General features: G+C 46.4%; 1 protein-coding gene and 1 long non-coding RNA gene across 2 annotated transcripts in view; both read left to right on the forward strand.

The window, feature by feature from the left end:
* SURF2 (surfeit 2) overlaps positions 1–21,000 on the forward strand; it is a 70,066-nt gene that overhangs the window by 29,868 nt on the left and 19,198 nt on the right. Inside the window, exons 4-5 of the mRNA XM_069609347.1 lie at positions 3,355–3,543; positions 4,558–4,721. Of these exons, the coding sequence (XP_069465448.1) occupies positions 3,355–3,543; positions 4,558–4,721 (353 nt within the window). The remainder of the gene's footprint in view (positions 1–3,354; positions 3,544–4,557; positions 4,722–21,000) is intronic.
* LOC138473532 (uncharacterized) lies at positions 7,501–8,735 on the forward strand. The gene is made up of 3 exons (XR_011268768.1): positions 7,501–7,963; positions 8,075–8,153; positions 8,264–8,735. It is a non-coding gene; the product is annotated as an uncharacterized lncRNA (long non-coding RNA).

A 21,000-nucleotide genomic window follows, 5' to 3' on the forward strand; every position in this document is an offset into this window, starting at 1 on the left:
TGTCATTCAGATCGTGCAAGGGAAGGGGGAAAAGGAAAGTCTGGGCGGGGTGGGCGGAGGGGAAAGTGCAGTACATGGGATAATAAGATAACAGGCTAAATAAAAGAGCGGCCAGTCGGTGGAAAGTGCAGGGTGAGTGCAGACATAAGTGCTGGTGGGGAGACTGTAGGGATACAGAAAACAGTCCCCAGGTGCAGGGGTTGCCGGGGAGGCAGTGCAGGCATGCAACGGGCAGGGCTTGGGCCCGAGATCAAATGGGTGGCCGGGTAACCAGTGCAGTATCGGCATCAGCCAGGACTTCAGCAGAGGAGAGGGGGGAGAGAAAGCAGAAGCAAAAAGGAAGGTTTTAAGGTGTTTCCGGAACCGAAGATGGTTCTCCTCAAGTGTCAGGGAGGCAGGGCGGCTGTTCCAGAGGGAGGCCCCAGCTGAAGAGAGAGATCTGCCATCAGCTTGTTGCTTGGAGAAGCGACTGACCCTGAGGGAGTTGAGGCAGATTAGCGAAGAGCTCGAGAGGGAAGATATTTAGGAAGCAAGAGTTGAAGCTATTGAGGCCCCAGAAGGCCTTGTGGACGATGCAGAGGGTTTTGAACTTGATCCTTGCAGCCACTGGGAGCCAGTGCAGAGATTTCAGTCCTAGAGAGATACGATCCCTGGGCTTGAGGCCAAGGACGAGTCTCGCAGTCCTGTTCTGGATGAGTTGCAGAGGGCGGAGAGTAGAAGCAGGAAGATTTAGAAAGAGGCTGTTGGCAATAGTCCAGCCTAGAGAGAACGAGACCTCTGGAGACAGTGAGCTTCTGGGGGAAGGAGAGGAAGGGAAGAATACCTCTGAGAAGGTGCAGCTGGTAGTGTGACTTCTTAGAGACGTCTCAGATGTGAGGAGAGAAAGAGAGTGTGGAGTCAAAGATGACACTGAGGTTTTTAGCCTTGCAGGTGGGAGCAGGAAGAGGACCAAGAGAGGCCAGCCAGAGCTACATGAAAGGAGAGAGTAGTTGTGCCGATGAGGAGAATCTCAGTCTTACTGGCATTAAGGCCGAGGTCATTGGCGGCACACCACTCCTGGATAGCAGAAAGACAGTCTGAGATGAGGGACGGAGAAGAGGTGGCCGAAGGTAGCCTGAAAATGAGCTGAGTGTCATCCGCATAGCACTGAAAGTTGGGGCAGAGAGCAGCAATGCGGTGAGCAAAGAGGGCCAGGTATTGGTTGAATAGCCAGGGAGAGATTTTAGACCACTGGGGGACACCAAAGTTAGAGGAAAAGATAGCAGAGAGGAAGGACCCAAGTTGGACCTGAGAGGGTTGGTCAGAGAGGAAGGAAGTCAGCCACGCCAGGGCATGACCAGTGATACCTAGGTTATCCTGGAGACAGTTAAGCAGGTTGACAGTGTCAAATGCAGAAGAGAGATCAAGCAAGATGAGGACACAGGGGGTCTTTAGAGTCCAGGTTGGAGAGCAGATCTTCACTGATGTTCAGGAGAGCAGTTTCCGTTCTTCTGGCAGCTCTGAAGCCAGACTGATGGTCATGAAGACAACCAACAGATTCAGTTTGTTGATTAAGCTGATGGAGATTGGGCGATAGCCAGGCAGGAGGGATCGGCAGAGGGTTTGTTAAGAAGAGGGTGCACATGGGAGTGCTTCAGGGGGGATGGGAAGACTCCAGTGGCGAAGGAGTGGTTGCAGAAGTCAGCCAGGGCGGGAACCAGGGTGTCAATGTGGTCCTTGATGGTTTTGGAGGAACCGGGGTGAACCTGTTTTGACGAGGCTTTCATAGATCGTACTTGTCTAGAAACCTTGTCAGCGGAGAACAGGGGAAAGGCAGAGAATGAGGGAGGAGAGGTGGCTGCAGAAGGACCAGAGGAAGAGCTGGAAGCATGAGGCTCTTTAGCAGACTGACGTAGCACTCCAGTACCCATGAACTCTGTTGTCCGTCATTCCGAAAAGAATCTCATTCTGCAAGTCTTATTTCCGACATTAAGCACGTCTGTCAGCTCCATCATCATGTCCACGTCCCATTAGCTTGCGCAGGCAACACCATACCAGCCATATCAGTGCCGTACGCTGCTCCCACGTCACAAGAGATGTGCACTGACACAGCGCATTCACTCAGCAAGTGACGTATTTCTCCTAGATGAAGCATTCACTACTTTCTGATCATGCTTCCACACGCCTTGTGGTTCCTTCGTTCCAATGCCTCTTGTTGAAGCAGCGTAGCCCCTTATGCCAAACGATCACAGCAGGCGAAAAGTTCTTGAATTCGGTGGGCATTCCACACCTTCACCACCACCCTTGAGTGCCCAGTGAAGTCACCATTGACATGCCGACCTCAGGCTTTCACGGACTCCCGTTTCCCCCAAACGTCACTGGTGCCGTGCTACGCATCCACAAATGGCAGCACCACCAGCTCCTACTAGCGCTACACATAAGCAGAGATTGTATAAAAGAGCTTTCAGTCCGCGCTGCACACCACTCCTTATTGGTGCTAAAGACTTATTCATGAGATATGTCCCATTCAGCTACAGCACAATAGTACGTTTTCCTCAGCTGCGTCCTAGTTAGGCTCACAGCTTCTGCATCTCACCTAGGACAGCTTTGCCTTCCTTGCTGTCCATAGAATCTCAGTTTCTGATTCTTCCCTCCTCCAGCTTATAGGGCACTTCACACTCTAGGCCCCTAGGCACAGCACTCCTTCCAGATGTGGATAGCCTATCCCTCCAATTAGGGGCGCTCTTCCTCCCCCTTTTTACCACCCTGGGTGATGGGCCTTACTTGTTTTGGGGGCCGGTTTGTCCTTCTCCTTCTTCCTCCACCCATTGCAGCAGGTTTACCAGCTTTTCCACGCGTAGATCCTTCTTTGAAAGACCCAGCTCGTCGCCAATGTAAGGAAGCAGCCTTCAGCCTTCTTAGGTTAACTTGTGAGGTTTATTACCAGCTCTTCAAGATACTTTACAAGCAGTTACTCAAGTTACATATATGTTACTAGTAGGACAATAACACTGGCAGCCCATCATCCAGGCAGAGGGATCATCAACTGCCTGAGTTAGAACCTTCACGCATACATTCTGACATTCAGGGACCAACACTCGCAAGAACCAAGATCAATGAAACCAAATGTGTGTGTACAGCAGGAGGGCGCTTAATATGCGTTGTTGGACATTCTGCAAAGCATAGTTGGGGGCACGCAGCAAGTGGGGCTGTCACACCAAGCCACTCACTGAGTATCTAGAAGATGATTTCCATAGCTATGTGGAAAAGGTGTGTCTGTCTGTCTGTCTGTCTGTCTGTCTGTCCGTCCTCCCCACCCCCCCGACCGACCAAGACCTGGTAGGCACATGACTGTGCTTCTGCTTCTTACTCTAGACGAGGAATGCCAGGCAGAGGGAGTGGAGTATGTGCCACTCTGCCTGCTCCAGAAGAAGAGGAGGCAGGTGCCCCAGGAAGAGCCATTCATCGGAGAACGGGTACACAGCAAAAAGGGGGACATTTGGGAACCTGGCTCCAGTGAGGAAGGGGAGGATTCTGACGACAGCCTCAGCGACCTCTATCCAGGTGAGCATGAACACCCAAAAGAAGGCCCTCAATGGTGAGGTCTAAATAAGCTGCAAGGTGTTTCTTCTTTTTTTGTACAATACTTCAGTTTAGCACTGTCTCTTCAGGCTGAAGGAAAAGTCGAGGTTGGGAGTTAATGAGATGCTCTCAATTCAGTGTGGGTCAGTTGTACCATTCTTGTTGTTCGACCACAAATTTGTGGATACATTTAAGAGCATTTGTCACTGGATGAATTACTTTGCAATAAGCTCCTAGCACCTACATTTCTAAATTGGCTTTAAACCCTTTGTCTCTGGTGCAATTTACAACCCGAGTAAAAGCTATGTTATCCAGCACCCCATTAACCGGAACTCTGTTAACTAGCACCTGCATTTCCGGTAACAATAACTGTTCCGGTTAAGAAAGTGAAGTTTAGCAGAGTTTCAGCGTCGGATAACAGAGCAAACAGGCAAGGAAGCTGGGTTATCTGGTCTGTTTGCTTTGTTATCTGGCTTGGACTACTGACATTCGGTTAACTGGCATTTTGATGATCTGGACTGGTGCCATTGGTTTCCCAGTGATGACAGATAACCAGCCTTTTCTATATTGCATTAATTACTGTATTAGTCCATTGCTCCAAACAATACACACAACCCTTATGTTCAAAAGTGCTGGAAAATGAATGAAACCATAGGGAGAGAACAGAGTTGGTTACGCTTTTTAGACTCCTGCAAATAACTGATATTTTTAGGGACGCGGATGTTTGTCAAATGCAAGCACTGGTGAGACTCTCTTCCTAGCCAAACCATTTGTTGGCCACACACCTTCACTTAGGGATTCCAATTTGCAATTGTTTTGTTGTTCACTTCATTTATGAATTCCACAATCAGTTGAAGAAGACTAGCTTTCCTAATATAGGGAAACTTGATCCAAGCCAGACCCCTCCCCCCGCCAAAAGAATACAAAGCAGTTGGCAATTTTCTGCTAGATGGCTGATCACCAGAATGCCAAGTAACCTAACATGTTTGTTTCTAGCTGAGGTGTTCATTGAAAAAGGGAAAGGTCCTGCACTGAAGGATAAAGACCCCTCAGTGGTGAGAGAGGAAGCCCGCGCCATGGAGGAAAGTGACAGTGACGCGAGCAGTGAGAAAGGCGTCAGCATGGACATAGAGAGACCAACTGCCCCAAAGAGACGACAGGTGAGTAGTTCCATCACTAACAGAGCAGAGGGGCTAAACATATTTTCCAACTGTAATGTATATTTCTCACTTCAGTGCTTGTGTCAGAGAAAAGGAATGTTACTATTGTACATTAAATGGTGAGGTGGGAAGGTGGGAGTGCATTCCACACCGTGATAGCCGAGCAGAGAAATGAGCAGGGCTATCATTCATTTTTTATTTATTTTTAAACCATTTTTATTTTGTTTTGCACCACAATAACTGAGTCATTGCATTACGAATTACAGTATATCACAGTACACTTTTGTTTTTCCCCCCCTCTACCCTCCAAATCCCCCCCCACCCCAGCCTACTTTGCATCACACAATTCTACATCTCTTGCTTACTCCCCCCTCCACCACTCTGGTAACTGCCCCATCTTGTGCGGGACTGTGTTCCGATTCCATTTTGTCTCATGTAGACGTGGCCAGCTCCGCAATCAACTGTCTTCAGGCCTCCAGCCCCTCCCGCTCTTGGTCCGAGTTTCTGCTTACTGCTTCTTGCCACACCACCGTTTCAGCATTTGCCCATTTCAGCAAGTCCTTCCACCATACCTGCACCAGAGTCCTTGTCTGCGCTTTCCATCCCATTGCTATTCTGCATTTCGCTAATATGTATGCCAAATCCTTCAATTTACTCACATGTTAAGCTCTATTGGGCCTTGTAAAGTACCTCAGTAAACAAGCCAGGGGGGATCCGATTTCCAAGTTAATATTTACCTTTGCTAGCGTTTGAGCCACCTCCTCCCAGAATCTACTAATCTCCATGCAGGCTCAGAACATTCCATGCAGGCCCAGAATATATGGACCAGGTCTGCCTCAACATACCCGCCCTTCAGACACGATTGTATTGCTGTTTGGCCAAATATTGCTATTCTATTCGGAGTCAGATATGCTCTATGGGTTATATATAATTGTATCTGTTGGAGCCTTGTGTTCCTGGACATCTTTTTGTGGTACACCATAGCTCTATCCCACACCGCATCTGACTTTGGTACTTTCAGGTCCGCCTCCCATTGTTGTCTCGTCTGTCCCAACTCCTTCACCACCTTGGACATTAACAGCTCATATATCCGTGAGACTTCGTGCCCACCTTCTAATACATCATAAAATGTCTCAATCTTCTCATCCGGCTGTAATGGCACTTCAGTCTCCGGCCAGCTGTTCCTTACATTCCTCTGTAAGCAGGAATATGTGAGGTGCTGTCCTGTGTGCACCCCGGTTTCCCTCATCAATACCTCAAACCCTTAAGGCGAACCACCCTCCATCAGATCTCCCATCGTAGCCACCCCTTTAGGTTCCCAGTATTTCCGCACATTCAGCCGCAGTTAGTCACTCATCCCTTCGAACGCCACTAGTGGGATCTTTGGGGAATATGGTGTAGTGTTCCCCATCAGTTGGCCGGCTCTGCACCACATTGCACACCCCAAACTCATCAGCCTGGGCGCTCAGGTTAAAAGAGAGTCGGTTATCCATATGACTTCGTTCAGAAAGAACTGGGTTCTTGTTCTTTGTAACAGTCTCGACTCATGTGTTTGTTCGTCCGATAGCCATTTAACTACAAATTGCAACTGGCTAGCCACGAAATACACTTCCAAGTTTGGTTGTTTTATCCCCCCTAGTTCATAAGAGTTTTGAAGCTTCCAAAGGGCCACTCTGCACCTTGAGTTATGCCATAGGAAGTTTCTGCATATGCTATGTAGTTTATTGAAGAACGACCTCGGTATTGCAAATGGGGTTATTTGTAAAAGAAATATAGGAGTCTCTGGAGCACCACCATCTCCAGCAGTGCCGCCCATCCCATCATGGACAGTGGTAATGTAGCCCAAAAGGACATGGAGTTTTCAATTCTGTTCATTGCCTTCACTGTGTTCCGTGTATGTTCTGTCTGAAAGTCATGCTAAATGTCCACCCCGAAATAGCGGAATGTGCTCTATTCCCATTTAATTGGCAGCACCGGCAGCATGCGCTCTGTCTTTCCGATATATCCCGCTAGTGGAAACAGGCTTGCCTTCTGTGGATTAATAGTTATGCCTGACAAAGCAGTGTATCGCTCCATCACGTCTAGAACATATTGCAGATTCGTCTCAGGATGTTGCAAGTAAAGAAGCATATCATCTGCGTACAATGAGATGAGATGCCCTCCCCCCCACAGCGTGTCTATTCCTGCCTCACCATACTCGTACCTCAGATAAACCGCCAGTGGCTCTAACGCCAAGATAAAGGCATCAGAGACCACAGGCACCCCTGTCTTGTACCCTTACTTAGCTGCCATTGTTCTGACATAACTGCGCCCGTCTTGACCATAGCCACTGGTTCATTGTACAGCAGCCACACCCACTTAATATATGTCGGTCCCATACCAAATCTTTCTAACACCGACAGTAGCCATGGCCATCTAACCGAATCAAACGCCTTAACTGCATCCAATGCTGCGACCACGCATTGTTATCTCTCCTTGGGTCCATCTTATCACGTGATGCAATCTACGCAAATTAATGGTAGTATTTCTTTACGGAAAGAAAAAATAAAGGGGTAGACCTGCGCTATAGTTCCTGATCCTCCTAGTATTTATTCTTTATTCTTTATTATTTATTACTTATAAATAAGATACATATTTCGGCAGTGTCACTTTCCTTCACTTGTGTTCGTTTTCAACTTGTGGAGGGGCCAGACAGTGGTTCGTCGGCATGTAGTCCCTTGTTTGTGTCTCTGAATGAGGATATGTGGATTGTCCTCTGTTTGTGTCTTTCGCTTTTGACAGAGTTGGCGGGTACGCGCGAATTGAACGCCGTCCGGATTAATGTTTCTCTTCCTTTTGGTTGTCAATCTATTGGACCCAGGTAAGATACGAACATATAACAGGCACGATCGAGAATACGGGAGCACGGTTAAGGCATACGCAATTAAAACAACACGGAAATCATGCTGTATGTACACGTGTGGTGTGGAATAGTGTATTACTATTAGGCTAAGATGGTCACGGTAATGGCACTTGGAGTACAATGTAGGGTATAGATGAGTCCAGCACAATGGGGATTTTCGTTAGGGAATGAAGTGACAGCTTGTGAGGTATGGGTGATAACCCGAACCGTATATGTTTATTTTGCTACAGTTACTGAGGGGTCCAGTGACGATCTAGCGACTGCAGCACATATAGTGCATGTCCTGCTCGTACAATCGTGCAGGCTCCGCACAAGTTGCTCTCTGTGCTATCAGATACATGTAAGTGGCTTTCATATCACTTCGAGCTTGATACATGCACAGTTATAAGTCTTATTTTGACTTATGAATTAAGTACTAAGGTTTTGTTTTTCATGTATGTTGGTTCCACAGGCTCGATATAAATACCGAGGCCAGTGGAGGATTAATCCCTTTGGCCCTATCTCACGATCCTAGGAATTGTTACTTGGGGGTGAGTAAGGCGAGTGTCTTCATTTAATTCTGACATTAATGTGACATTAATGTGTCACCTTCTAAAAGCAATAGGGTTGACATTCTGGCTTTTTGTATTATTGTTTTTAGATCGAATTCTGGCCCATACAAGCTTACAATAGGGCGGAGCAGTGTCCTCTTGCCCTACGTCCTGAAGAAGGTCTCCGACCGAAACACGTGTCGACGTTTTTTCTACAAATATAACATCTGGTCAAACACCATATCAGCCACATAACGACACTTGATGTTATGGACTGGGTCATTGTTAAATATGCCACCAAACAAACAACTGATGCTCTGCTAAAGTACTGAGTGTAGGACACTATTTGGTGTGTGTTTTTTAGATAGACATGTTAGAATGGGGATTGTATTAGGGAATGAATGAGTTGATGAATTGTTGAATTTTTTTTAAAAAAAAGTACCTAAAAAATTAAAGTTATATTTTTGGAATAAAGCAATTTAAATTTAATGTGATATGTTCTAAATTTTGCCAGAGTCAACCCGTTTCACTGATCCAATATATAGTTTTGCGCTGTATTTCTTTACGGGACATATCCTGTCTGGTCCGAGTGTATAAGTTTGGCTATGATCGGTCTAAGCCTTAGCGCCAGTACTGCCATGAGTATCTTCCCATCTTGATTCAATAATGACAGTGGTCTATGCGAGCCGCAGTCTGTGTGTGGCTTATTCCGTTTCAGAAGGGAAACAATGACTCCAGCAAGGATCCGGGCAGTCTGCCCTTTTCCAAGGATTCATTAAAGGGATGGTCTAGTAAAAATGTTTATTTAAAAAATAGATAGGCAACATAAAAACAAAATACTAGCATTCTCCGTTTTAAAACTTCCTATGTAACATTTTGAGCTATTCAAGCTCAAAATTCACAAAAGCAAGCACATGGGCGCATCCATTTTGTGAAATGGACGCCCCCGCCTGTGCTGGCTTTTGCTTTTGCGGCACTAATGAAGGAAAAGCCAGCCAGCTGTAGTAAACAAAAGCTACCGCGGGGTGGCTTTCCCTTCATTAGTGCTGTAGGCGGAGGACGGGGACCGGAGACCAGAGCAGGAAAGCTGCAGCTGAATCTCGGTAAGTGCTATTTATTTTTTTTTAAAAAATAAGCACTAGCTGCGTTTTTTTTTCTAAGTTTTCCCGGCTGGAGGAGCCCGGAAAACTTAGAAATAAAACCGCAGCTTTAAAAACGTTGTATTTATGTTTGCGGTCGCTTTTGAAGCGACCGCAAACATAAATACAACATTATTGTGTTGGAAAACGCTGCGGTTTTATTTCTAAGTTTTCCGGGTGGCGGTTTTCTTGTCAGGGCCCTATGCGCTTTCAACTGTGAACCCCTGAGTGAGTGAGTGAGTGAGTGACTCAGCTCCTGTGTTGCAGCAACATCATTTCGATAAAATGTGTCGTGTTCGAGCCTTCTTTGTCTTCCGGAAGCCCAACAATGCATACATTATTTTTGCAGCTGCTCGTATTAGCCTTCACTTCATTCTCCAACACACCCGTGCTTTCTGTCAACGCCCTGACGTCCTGTCGCAAGAGATTCACATCAATGCTGATGTGTCAATTTTAAGTTTAATTTTTCCAGTGATGTCTTCAACTCTGCTATCGCCTCTAGGATCTGCTGATCGCTTCGCCTGGGCGCCTCTTCCCCTTTTGCTTCCTGCCCCTTTGTTCTCGCATCGTCCATCGATTGCGCCGACTTGGCGTCTAATGATGACTGCTTCTCTTTGATCTTGTTGGGCTTCGATGCCATTGTTGTCTCTACTGGCCCCACTGCCCACTCTTGTGTTACAAGCGGTGTAATACACTATCTGTTCTGCTATGATACCGCATTGGGCAGGGTCCTAGTTGGTGCACTTGTTTAGCACACCGTGCTCTCAATGCTTCCTGGTGATTGCATTGATTACCAAGTCTCTTCTTTGCACTGTTGTCCCTTTAAGGCACCACTCTGTGTTCCTTGCTCTTATTTTGTCTGTGGGGTTTCTAGTGGGTGCTATTAGACTGGTGTGTTCACTGTCGTTATTCTTATCCCGAGTACACTAGCCTTAACACCTCCCCTAGGCACCACTCCGTTGTACTTTGTAATCGCTGTGCACTCTGAACTGCCCGGCCAGGTACTCCCCTCCTGTGATTTACCTTGTATGCAATTGGCACTCTGTGTTTAGCTGTGGCTGCTGTGTGCTCCCAACGGGCCTAATGTGGCCTTCTTATGGGGGGAGGGGTGATAGTTCCCAGCAATCACCTCCAGGTTCACACCACCCTTGTTGTGGGCTAGCTCTGCATCTCCAGAGTCTCTGTGTATCGGGCACCCAGAGTAGTTCTCAACCACTGGAATGTCTATTCCTCCATTGATGTGGTTGGTGCGGTTCTCTTATTCAGCGGGGGTATCCGTTTGGCCTGTGCTGTTCCTCTCCTGCCAGCATCCGCTCTACTGGGCCTGTATTGTGGTAGTTGTAATTCAATGGCCTAGTTACAGTGTTCGGGTTATCTTAGATCATGGTGTCTTTCGAGCGTCATTTTGACATGGCTTCGCTCGTCTGCTTCAGGTGCTATCTGTCTGCCCCTCTTGCTCTTCTTAAGCAGTTTGTTCTATTCCGGGCCGTCTTGCTTGTCTTCCATACGCGCCTCAAAGTCTTAATTGTCCTATATGGCTCCTACTTTCACTAGGGCCGGGCCTCCGTATTTCCACCTAATCCTCTTTATCACGTATCCTTATTCGGCTTTGTATTCTTTGCCCACACCCTATGTTAGCCCTTCGGTGGCCGAGCTCCTCAGCAGGCGTTTGGTGTATTCCTTGTTTCAATAATATTTTGTTTTCATTGCCAGCCTGCTTGTGCTGTGCCTCTGCCTTTCATCTGCTGTGTGCAAGCTTTCAGGACTTCTATGATCATGTCAGTTTCCCCTTTTCGGAAGGACGATCTTCACCCTTCCCTTGATTGCTAACGCATCCCTCGCACTGGCTCTGCATGCAACAATGTTCACTTCGTAATCGGAGGGATTCCGTCGCGGGCTGCACGCTTTCTCTGGACAAAGGCTGCCACACTAGATTGCTTTGATATCGTCAATTCCTTCCGCTCGCTGAGTTGCGATTGATGTAAGTGCAATTAGGGGCTATAAATGTAATTTTGCAATATTGTATCCACTCTGGGTGGCTCTGCGAAGTTGCGAGCTCTTTTTGGAACTCCTCCACTGTGTTTTCTTGTAACACACTATGTTCTCCTCTCCGGTGCGCTCGCATTAGTCTCGCGTACCTCCCGTTGAAACTTCGCCACTGCGCATTCTGTAATTTAGCTTTCCTCTCTGCTACTGCAGTGACCACCGTGCCAGACTGGCTCATGCACGGCTGTTGTGGTCTCTCCTCTCCGTCTGAACCTTCTTCTTTTGCCAGTCAGGGTCTGCCTTTGTTTGGCTGTGGGGCAGCTCTTCCTTCTTCGTTGCAGCTGTCCCTCGGCTAATTCCTTTGTTCCCCACCAGCCGTCATCTTGTTTGTTCAAGCGATCCAATACCGCAAACTTCTACAGCTCATACTTCACATCTGGTGCTGCTATTTTCCCGAGAGTTGCGACCATTATATGCAACAAACCTTCATACTTCTGTAGTGTCTAATTTCCCCGTCACAGCTGCCTCAAGGCAAGTTTAAACATCAGGATCAGGAAAGGATCTGCAGGAGCACCTCAGGACGACGTCCTATTCCGTGGCCATGTAGCCACGCCCTAACAGCTACCATTTATACGTGGTAATGGCAACCTTCTTTTCTTCTGCCCTGATCCTGCGGACTCTCTTGGTCCTGGCTCCCTACCACTAGCTATTTTTATCCATATTATGTAGCTCTTTATTGACATTTTTTGGCTTTCCTTCAAGGTTACTGAAAAACACTTTTAATTGAAGATGTGTTTACTTTATTTCTGCATTTTATGCCATAAAAGTATACAAAGCAGCAGTTCATATACAATACTAGCGAAACTACTTCCTTCGCCCGGGATTTCAATTCTCAGATTTTTAAATCTCGGATCTGTAAATCTCACTTCAGTTTCTTCAGCAGTTTCATTCCTTTGTCATTCAACAGCACTAATTCTCTTAACACCAAGCAGTGTTTCAGTTTCCCCAGCAGTTTCATTGCATTGTTTTTTAGCAGCACAAATAAGTCTTGCTTCAGGTTTTTGAGCACTTTCATTGTTCTGTCTGGAAGCAATGCTTTCAATCAGCTTCATGGTCTTGAGATCTACCTTCTTCAGAATGTTGATCATGTTTCAACTTTCAATATTTTGTATTGATTCAGGTGGGATTAAATGCTGCTTTTTTTTTTTTTGGTGGCATTTCTGTAAAAATATATTTGTGGGATTAAAGCATTAATGAAGGGAGAGAATACAGAAGAAAATAGTCTTTTTGTTAAACATCTAACCTGATTCCAATCAACGGATTCAAGTAAGTCAACTTCATAATATAGCAAAATTCCATTTGATGTCATGAGGGTGAAGTACCTGTCCTTTATAAAAATTTTGCGATCAAAATTAATCAGGTGTTTATAATGTTTCAGCTTCGATGCGCAATGATGAGCACTTTCTAGAAATGATCTGTAGATGGCGGTGCAACACCACAAAACGTAATGCCGAATATACACATACATATACACACCCCGGCCACGCGCTGTTGTGGCTCAGTCTGGTTAAATGGAACAGAAAGAAAAGAGCGCAAAACAAACCCCTCCCTCCCTCCCATAATCCAGGAGTTGGGTACATAGTCTTTCCCCCTCTCAGTGGTGCCAGTGGCGGAGACAGTGCAGTTCCATTCCCTCCTTGCTTGTATTCCGGGTTTTGTGCCCCTGTTTATCCCTCTTCATGGGTCAGAGTTTGCATTGTGCTACCTTGCTTGCTGGAGGATACACACAGCATGGAATGATACTTAGCTCAGTTAGTGTTCCTCAGCCCTCTGCCATGAGCATTATAGCTCTTGGCAGTTGCTACACCCACCATCCAAATTAATACATTAAATGAGATGCGCGGGATCGGCGTGCTCGCAACCATGCATCCTCAAGTCTGGCTGCACGTCGCTCTGGTGCTTCCTCGGCACATATTTGAGCCATTCTAAATCGGAAACATTGAAATGGAATCGTAAAATATTTAGTATAGCGTGTGTTGCTTTTACGTCCAACAGATGGCGCTGTTTTTCCCAAAAAACATGTTTTACCTGTCACAGGTGTGACATCTATTTATAGTAGGTATATAAAAACGCGCGCCTATTTGAATGCAACGTTGTGTCAAAATTTCAAAGCAATTGGTGAAGAGCTTTCTGAGATATAAGATTGTGAACACACATTTACATTTTTATTTATATAGATTACCATTACAATAATAAAACAAAGCATAATTAAATACATTAAGAAGTATCATATCTTACAAATTTCTCTTGCTTGTTTACCATTGCCTTTATGGAATAAAATTGATCTCAGATGGAAAACATTGCACACATTTTGGTCTTCTATAAATAGATCACCACAGTTAAACTACCACAAGGATCTAAATATGACTCCTCAATCTATGAATCGAAAGTACGTAAAGTGAAATCATTCCCCAGCAGCAGAATTCAAAGTAGGAAATGAATTTCAAGACCAAAGGGGTTGGGGTGAGCACAAGGAACGTGCATGCAAGTGCAGGTTAATGGCCCACAGCAAAAGTTACAAGCAAATGATATATTCCACATTCACAGGCGTATCGAACTATGCATGGTCCACCTGTTTAGAAGTGCAGGTTTGCAGCCAGTTTTAGAGCAGGGTAAACTCTGTTAGGTGGTAATGTTAGACTGAACTGACAACTTTAAATAAGTTCTCCTTTGCCATGCCCTGACCAGATAGCTGGCCAGGGCAAAAGCCCCCCCCCCCCCCCTCCGGTCCTCTGAGCCTGCCAAATAAGAAAGGGAATGCGGGGCTCTAGTGCCACGCATCACTTTCTCTTAAAATACCCCATAAGCACCTCTCTATAGTATCTGAATGAAATGGGCACAAAAGAATAAAATGCTCCAGGGTCTCTGCCGACCCACAAAGACAGCATGGGTTTGCACCCACTTTCCATCTATATGTTCGTTCTGCCAATGGCAGAACATTAAACCTCGCTTTAGTTAGAAGACTCCTGTGCTGGAACTTTGTCATGGTGGATTCGCATCAAGGGAGCAAACGGCAAGGCTGATCTGGCTTGGGGTCCGGTAGCCATTTCAGCCTCCTGGAATTCTGTGGAAAAAAATGGAAGGTCAAATTAAGCAAATATGGAGGCTGCTTCCTCCATATCACTCTGCTGCAGCTCAACTACCAGGGCTGCTGGCTCCGTCAAGGCCTCGTGCTTGACTGTCGTTTTTCCAGGGGAGGCTTAAGGCAGCAAGGGAGTTGTGCAGTGGTTCAACCAGTTATCCAGAGGACACATTTGGGGCTGTTGTGGCCAGAGCCTCTGACTCCCCATAACGCACTTAGCATCTCAAGATGGTGGCGCACGCTCTATTCCATAGATAAAAGGAAGGGACATCAACATTGAGCCAATGGGGCTTCCTCAGAGAAGCATGGAGACCATGGGCGACTCGTGCCCATTGGTGAGAGCAGAAGGAAGCTGGCGGCGTGGCACCAGTGGATGCTAAAGGGTGTTGTGCTGCACAGGACTGCTGGGTGGTTGCAGAGTCCTGACTCCTGGGAAGCGAAGGATATGCAACCGGGTGCCAGAGAACCACATTGCAGAGACACACTGGCAAGAGTTGGGGCCGCTTGACAATCCCCCCTCCAATTTTCACAGACAATGAAAGTGGGCATCGAGCCCGGAGGATGGTGACTGCCAGGTGTTGATGCCTGACAACTGAGGGTCACAATGGTGACCCCCCCCCTCTCCCCCACCAAAAGAAAAAATGTGCCAGCCGTTTTAAGACTGTACATCAACAGTAACACAACCGCTGTGGCACTCCTCTCAGATGGCGGGTCGCGAGGATCTGAACCTCGCCTTGGGCTGGTGCAAGGCTCCTCCTGGGGTCAATGGATGCACTCAGTAAAAAGCTTGGTGGTCTAGAGACGAAACTATCTATGGGGGATTCCAACCCGGGAACTTACTGGGTGAGTGGCTGCGACAGATTCTGCTGAAGCAGACGGCAGACTCCAGAGGGTCGAGGTGAGGGCAGCCGGTGGAGGGGAGAGAGATTTCAATGATATGTGGCGCAAAACCAAGTAGGAGTGGATTTTCCTTATTGAGCGTCTTGAGGACAGGACAAGAGTCAAATAATTGCTTTTTGGGTTTTCCTTTACCTGAGAGGATGATTTACAACCATCTTTTGTCAAGGCCTTCCTTAAATTGGGGATCTTGACTGAGCAAGTGGGGGGGGGGGGGGCACAGAGAGAACTGAGGCACAGGCACGTTATTCAATCGCAGTCTCAAAGTGATTTCTTTGAGGACAATTCAATTGTGCTTTCTCCCTGATCTGTGCCAGGGAAAAAAGGAGCAGCTGCCAGCCAGGTTCAAGTTCTCAGCGAGTCTTTGTTGTGAATAAGGGAAACACTTCGCAGTTGCCAATGAAGGGACAGCAAAACCTTGGAACTGGAGAGGATGGAGGGATAGATCTTGCTTGGATCCTATATTGGCTTTCACTGCTTTCGTTGTGCACTGGAAAGTCCAGTATGATTGTCTGCAGCATCTCGAAATGTCGCATCCATGGGCTGTGGGATGTGACTAAGCACTGTGGCAGCAAGAAACCACAAGTGACATTGTCATGAAAGCTGACTGTCTCTCCTCCCTCCCTTCCATTCCAACGTATGCTCCCCGAGAGGTGAGGGAGTGCTTTCTAGTTGATTTCAGCGATCTGTCTCTTGGCATAGTCATTTTTCTGGGTGGGGTGTTCAAGACAGTGTTTTGAACAAGGAGGGATTTTTTTATTTTAATTTGGTGCTTTCAGACGTTTGCACATCCTGTAGTCCTATCAATAAAAAGATGTTGAAAAGATGGTAATCGTGTGCCTGTTGCCGCCTTCTCACTTGCCACCGCCATAGTTTCCCAGAACAGGCTCGCGAGCTTCAATCAATAGATCAACTCACTTCGAACACTGAATTTATTGCTAGAAAACGATTGCTTTTTGAAAAAATACTTTTAGTTAAATCATTCTTATTAAATATTGCTTGCTGATGTAAAGGAATTGCTATTTAAATTATAATATTAAGTTTATTTGGAAATTAAGCATTCCATAAAACACATACAGAAATCATTGTACATACACATCAGAAAAGAAGTATAAAAAGCAAGTGCAATCAAGATCGGAATAAAGTGCAGAGGGATAAACAATGAGTCTGAATTGTAAAAGCATGTTAAAGATAGGGTAACAGTGGCCAGCCCATTATCTTAAAATTAAAATCCCATGTTTTAGATGTAAAATATGAATAAGCTAGACAAATCTTAATCTTCACAGGCTGCAAACTGTTTTTCTCACCCGCTGAGCCTGCCATTTAGCAGTAGCATACAATTAAATCTCAGCCTAGTAATTAAAGAACCTTCAAATGAGTATTTAGTCCAGTTAGCATTCTTGTACAGCATTGAGGTGAAATAATTCACGGTGTTCATATTCTTGAAAAGCTGCTTAACGTGCTGGAGCCAAGCGGAGAGTACTTGGTGCAGACTTGCACATCATAGCTCTAATGATGTCTTGAGTCAGGTCTGCCTTGGAATTGCTCCAGGTGCGTAGCCAATGAAGTGCTAGTTACAAAGTTCGGTCATCCACCAAAACACACTGGCCCGGCCCAGCTCAGCATGCACTGCAACATTGGAGGCAGATGGACGAAAACCAAGCAATTTCTTTAAATACGAAGTGCATTCTCCAGAGTCTGTAATGAGGGTGCGTTCAAAAAGCCTCTGAGATGCCCCATATTTAGACAATGGGCCTCATTCCGAGTTCGTAGGTAACCACGCCGCTATTTGCGCCATGGCTGCCTCCAAACTCGTCCAAACTCCGGCCTGGTGAATGGAGTAATTACCGGTCCATTCTGAGGTCGGAGGGACCGGTAATTCCCCATTCACCAGGGCCATTTCCCATTCCCATTTGAGCCCCCATAGGGCTCAATGGGAAGGGGGAAAGCGGCAATAACGGTACTGTAAATTATGGTACCGTTATTGACCCCGGAGTCCCTTTGCGCGACCCGCAAAGGGAACTCGTAGTAGGGCGGTAAGGGTTTAACGGCACCGGTCTCGTTACCGGTGACCGTTAACCCTTACCGCCCTACTCGGAATGAGGCCCAATGCCTCATAGCCACTTGGTCACAACATTATCAATTGAATCCTATTTTACAACCCCTCAAACCATATTCATGTAAACTCAAGGTAATCAGTTACCCATCCCAGTTAGGCACTTGCTAGTCCTGGGCGGGTAGAACTTTCCAAAATGGAGTTAAACGTAAGGTACACATTTGGAGTAGAGTGGGGGCTGCTCATTGGAAACCCAGCATTGCCAAACACGTTTTGCTGTTGTTTGAACCCCAATGCTTTGTCTCACCTTACAAAAGACCACTTTACATTACGTTAGCACTTCAGCTGATGAAGACAAAGGGCCTCATTACACGGACGGCGGCGGACCAAGGTGCTAGTAAAATACCGGCACCGTCTTGGTGGAAAGGGGAATTACTGCCGTATTCCAAGGTTGATGGGGCGGTAATTCCCCATTCCCATTTTTGCCCCATAGGGCATAATGGAAATGGGGAAGGTGCTAATTACGGCACCGCAAATTGCGGTACCGTAATTAGCTCCCTGGTGCCTTTTGGGGGTTGGTCTTTATTCTCCAACCCACAAAGGGACCTCGTAGTAAGGCCGTAAGGGTTTACCGTTACCGGTAAACCCTTACCGCCTACCGTGTAATGAGGCCCATAATGTCCATCTTCTCTGTTGTACCTCCTCCCCTCCATTGGGGCCTCTCGTGGTGCATTATGGTTATTTAAATTCAAAGAGGAGCTGTTTATAGTTTTTTTATTCCATTCCAAGTGCTCTAGGGAGCTAAGGAGTACCATTGCACAGGGGGCGACAATAAAAGCTTAACATGAGCAGGCACACGTTTTTGTAAGTCTGACTCCCATCAGTATCAGAATGGATTTAAACTCTGTATTAGAATGCAGACCCTAGGGGGGCACAGGTGAGCCCTGCAGCTCACAACGGAGAGATGAAAGGACTGCGAACATGGTCTGGGGATTGCTCAGACTGTCAACAAAGCTGCCTGCAATAAATACAGATAACCAGATGATAATATATAGTTTGACATTTTTTTAGACAGTATGCACAACATGGGGGAGGAGGTGATCCAGAGGAATGCATAATGTGCTGGGTTAGGACAGGATCTCCTCCTAGGGAGAGGAGATAACATTTCAGGACAGGTGTCTAGTCAAAGGATCGAATCAAAAGGGTCGACAGGAAAAAGGATCGACACCAAAGGGTCGACAGGACAAAGGATCACATTTTTTATTTTAATTATATATTTTTTGTAGGTTTTCGTTTTGGAAGAAAAGTGGTTTTTAGCAAAAAAAGGGGGTTGGGGGACCCCCCCGCCCAAAAAAAAGAGTATGTGAAAAAAAAAACAAATTCAACCCTTTGGTGTCGATCCTTTGACCTGTCCACCCTTTCACTGTCGATCCTTTGACTGGCAACCTTCAAGACAGGTTTCATTGCATGGTTATGTATTTAGAGTAGGGGGCGTTCCAATGTGCAGGGCAAGGAGAGAACATTTGTCAAAGCACGAGACAGGAGGATCAGGGAAGAGGGATTGGGTGGGACAAAGGGTACGAGGTGGGAGAGTGTGCCAGAGTTAGCTAAATGGTGAGGGGTGTTGGACAAGATTTTCATATTTATGATGAATCTTCCTGACCTGTGTCAACCCCAGAACGTTTTGCTTGGACTAGGCAACTATTTTACCTTGTCCCTAGGTGAAAGGGAATCTTTTTCTCCTCTCACCTAGTCTTTTACTCTTATGGGTGACCTTTTTATGTCTCACGATAGTGTATGGTTGAAGTTATAGTTTCCTACAACTTTTGGGATTAGGCTGGGTTGCCCCTTTGTGCTCCCCTGTTATTTCTCTTTCATGTACTTGTGTGAAATGCTATTCCCAAGTAGTAAAGAGGGATTTGCATCCCCTTTACATTTTGTGTAAGTGAGCCAGCACACCCCACCTTATGTGGGGTGCTGGGGGATGCAATGTTTCCCCTCCTACTTACCTGCTAAAATATTGTTACAATTGCAAGTTTACTTGAATGGCTGCTGGGAGTGTAACTACTTGTATGACTTTTAGTCACTACTAGTCGCAGGCTGTTAATACAGCCTCGTTAATGCACAGAAGGGCCATCATTTTGCTAAAATGGTGGCCTCCTTCCTTTGTTGCCATTTCTTGTGTGCTTGCTGTTTGAGGTCTTCATTTGCCATTCTAGGCAGGAAAGACCTCAGTGGAAGTTTTGTCCTCAGCGGGAATCCTTTGTATTCCCTGCCCAGGCTACAGTGTGTCTGAAAAGGCAGGAAGCGAGGGAGGAGTCCAAAACTTCACAGCCCTTTGTCTTTCACCTTGCCAGAAAGGAACCCAGTCTTGATTGGACTGCCAAACAGCCCCTTTCGGTAAACTGCAGGGAGCGATTGCGGAAGTTGTGCTGTAGTTCCTGATAAATACTCTGAACCTGGAAGCTGTTGACAAGTCGACCACTGGAGGTGAAACCGAAAAGGAAGATTAAGAAAAGATGGATGTATCGATTTCCATCGACTGAAGAGCCTGCTGTGTAACCAGAGCCTGCTGTAACCCTTCCTTCAAATCGACACAACTCCTACCTAGAGCCTGGTGAGATCCACTAGTCTCAAGAAGACCTGTATTTTGAGTCATCCCACAGTGTGCTGCGACCTTGCTGGGCTGCAATACCCAGTACCCTGGGACCTGACCTCGAGTCATTGTGTGGTGCAAAGTCTTCCAAATGACAAATCTTGCTGAAACTTTGGGGGCATCCTGCTGGACCTCCAGAAACACGTTTTGAGTCCTTGAAGTCCCTTCGCCAGAGTGCTGGACCAGATTAGTGATGAGAATCCAGCCAGCGTTATTCAGTCTTCTCATGGCTCCTGAAAAGGGTGCCAAAACCAGAGCCGCATCCAGCCACAAAGAAACTCTTGCCTGGAGGGTTCCCCGTAGATCCCTGCTGCAAATTCCATTCCAGTGTCCTGTCTTCAGTCTTCACGACAAGGAAATCATCAACCATGTTTTTGGCTGCAGATCCTGAAGGCGTCCTGCTGCAAAACTCTTCTTCTGTGCTGAGGCACTGTGTTGGCTGGGGTATTAGTTACCTTAGGCCTTTTGTGATTCCTGTGAAGCTTTGGGGTTGATTCATGTGATTGAAAGTCCTCTCGTCCAGTTCACCCATGCTCAATGCTGGGATCCCTATACAGTGTCTTCTCTGAAATCCCTGGACCCTTTATAACTCTAAAGTGAATACTTACATGTTGACGAATATCTCTTATGGAACTTTGACTTTCCTGCCACTGAACCCTATCTCAGCCTGCTTACAGCTGGCACCTAGACCACTAGGGTCCCTCTTCTCCCTCTGAGAGAACTCGTGCACTAGAATAGGGAAGGACTGGATAAGTATAACACGTGTTTAAAAGTTACTTACTTGTGAATGAGTTGGTTGGTAACTGTCCCTCTGAAATATCAGTAGTTGCAAAAGTTCTTATTATCCTTTGAATGTGTTAGGCCATTCTGAAAAGTATATATAAGGTTATGTTACCCACCTGTGAATTGATTCCCCCACTTCCCGGAAGTACTGCTGTTGGCTTCACCTAACTATGTCTTTCAGAATATAA

This window comes from Ambystoma mexicanum, chromosome 8, assembly GCF_040938575.1.
Source record: "Ambystoma mexicanum isolate Mex_15411 chromosome 8, UKY_AmexF1_1, whole genome shotgun sequence".
In the NCBI taxonomy this organism is placed as follows: domain Eukaryota; kingdom Metazoa; phylum Chordata; class Amphibia; order Caudata; family Ambystomatidae; genus Ambystoma; species Ambystoma mexicanum.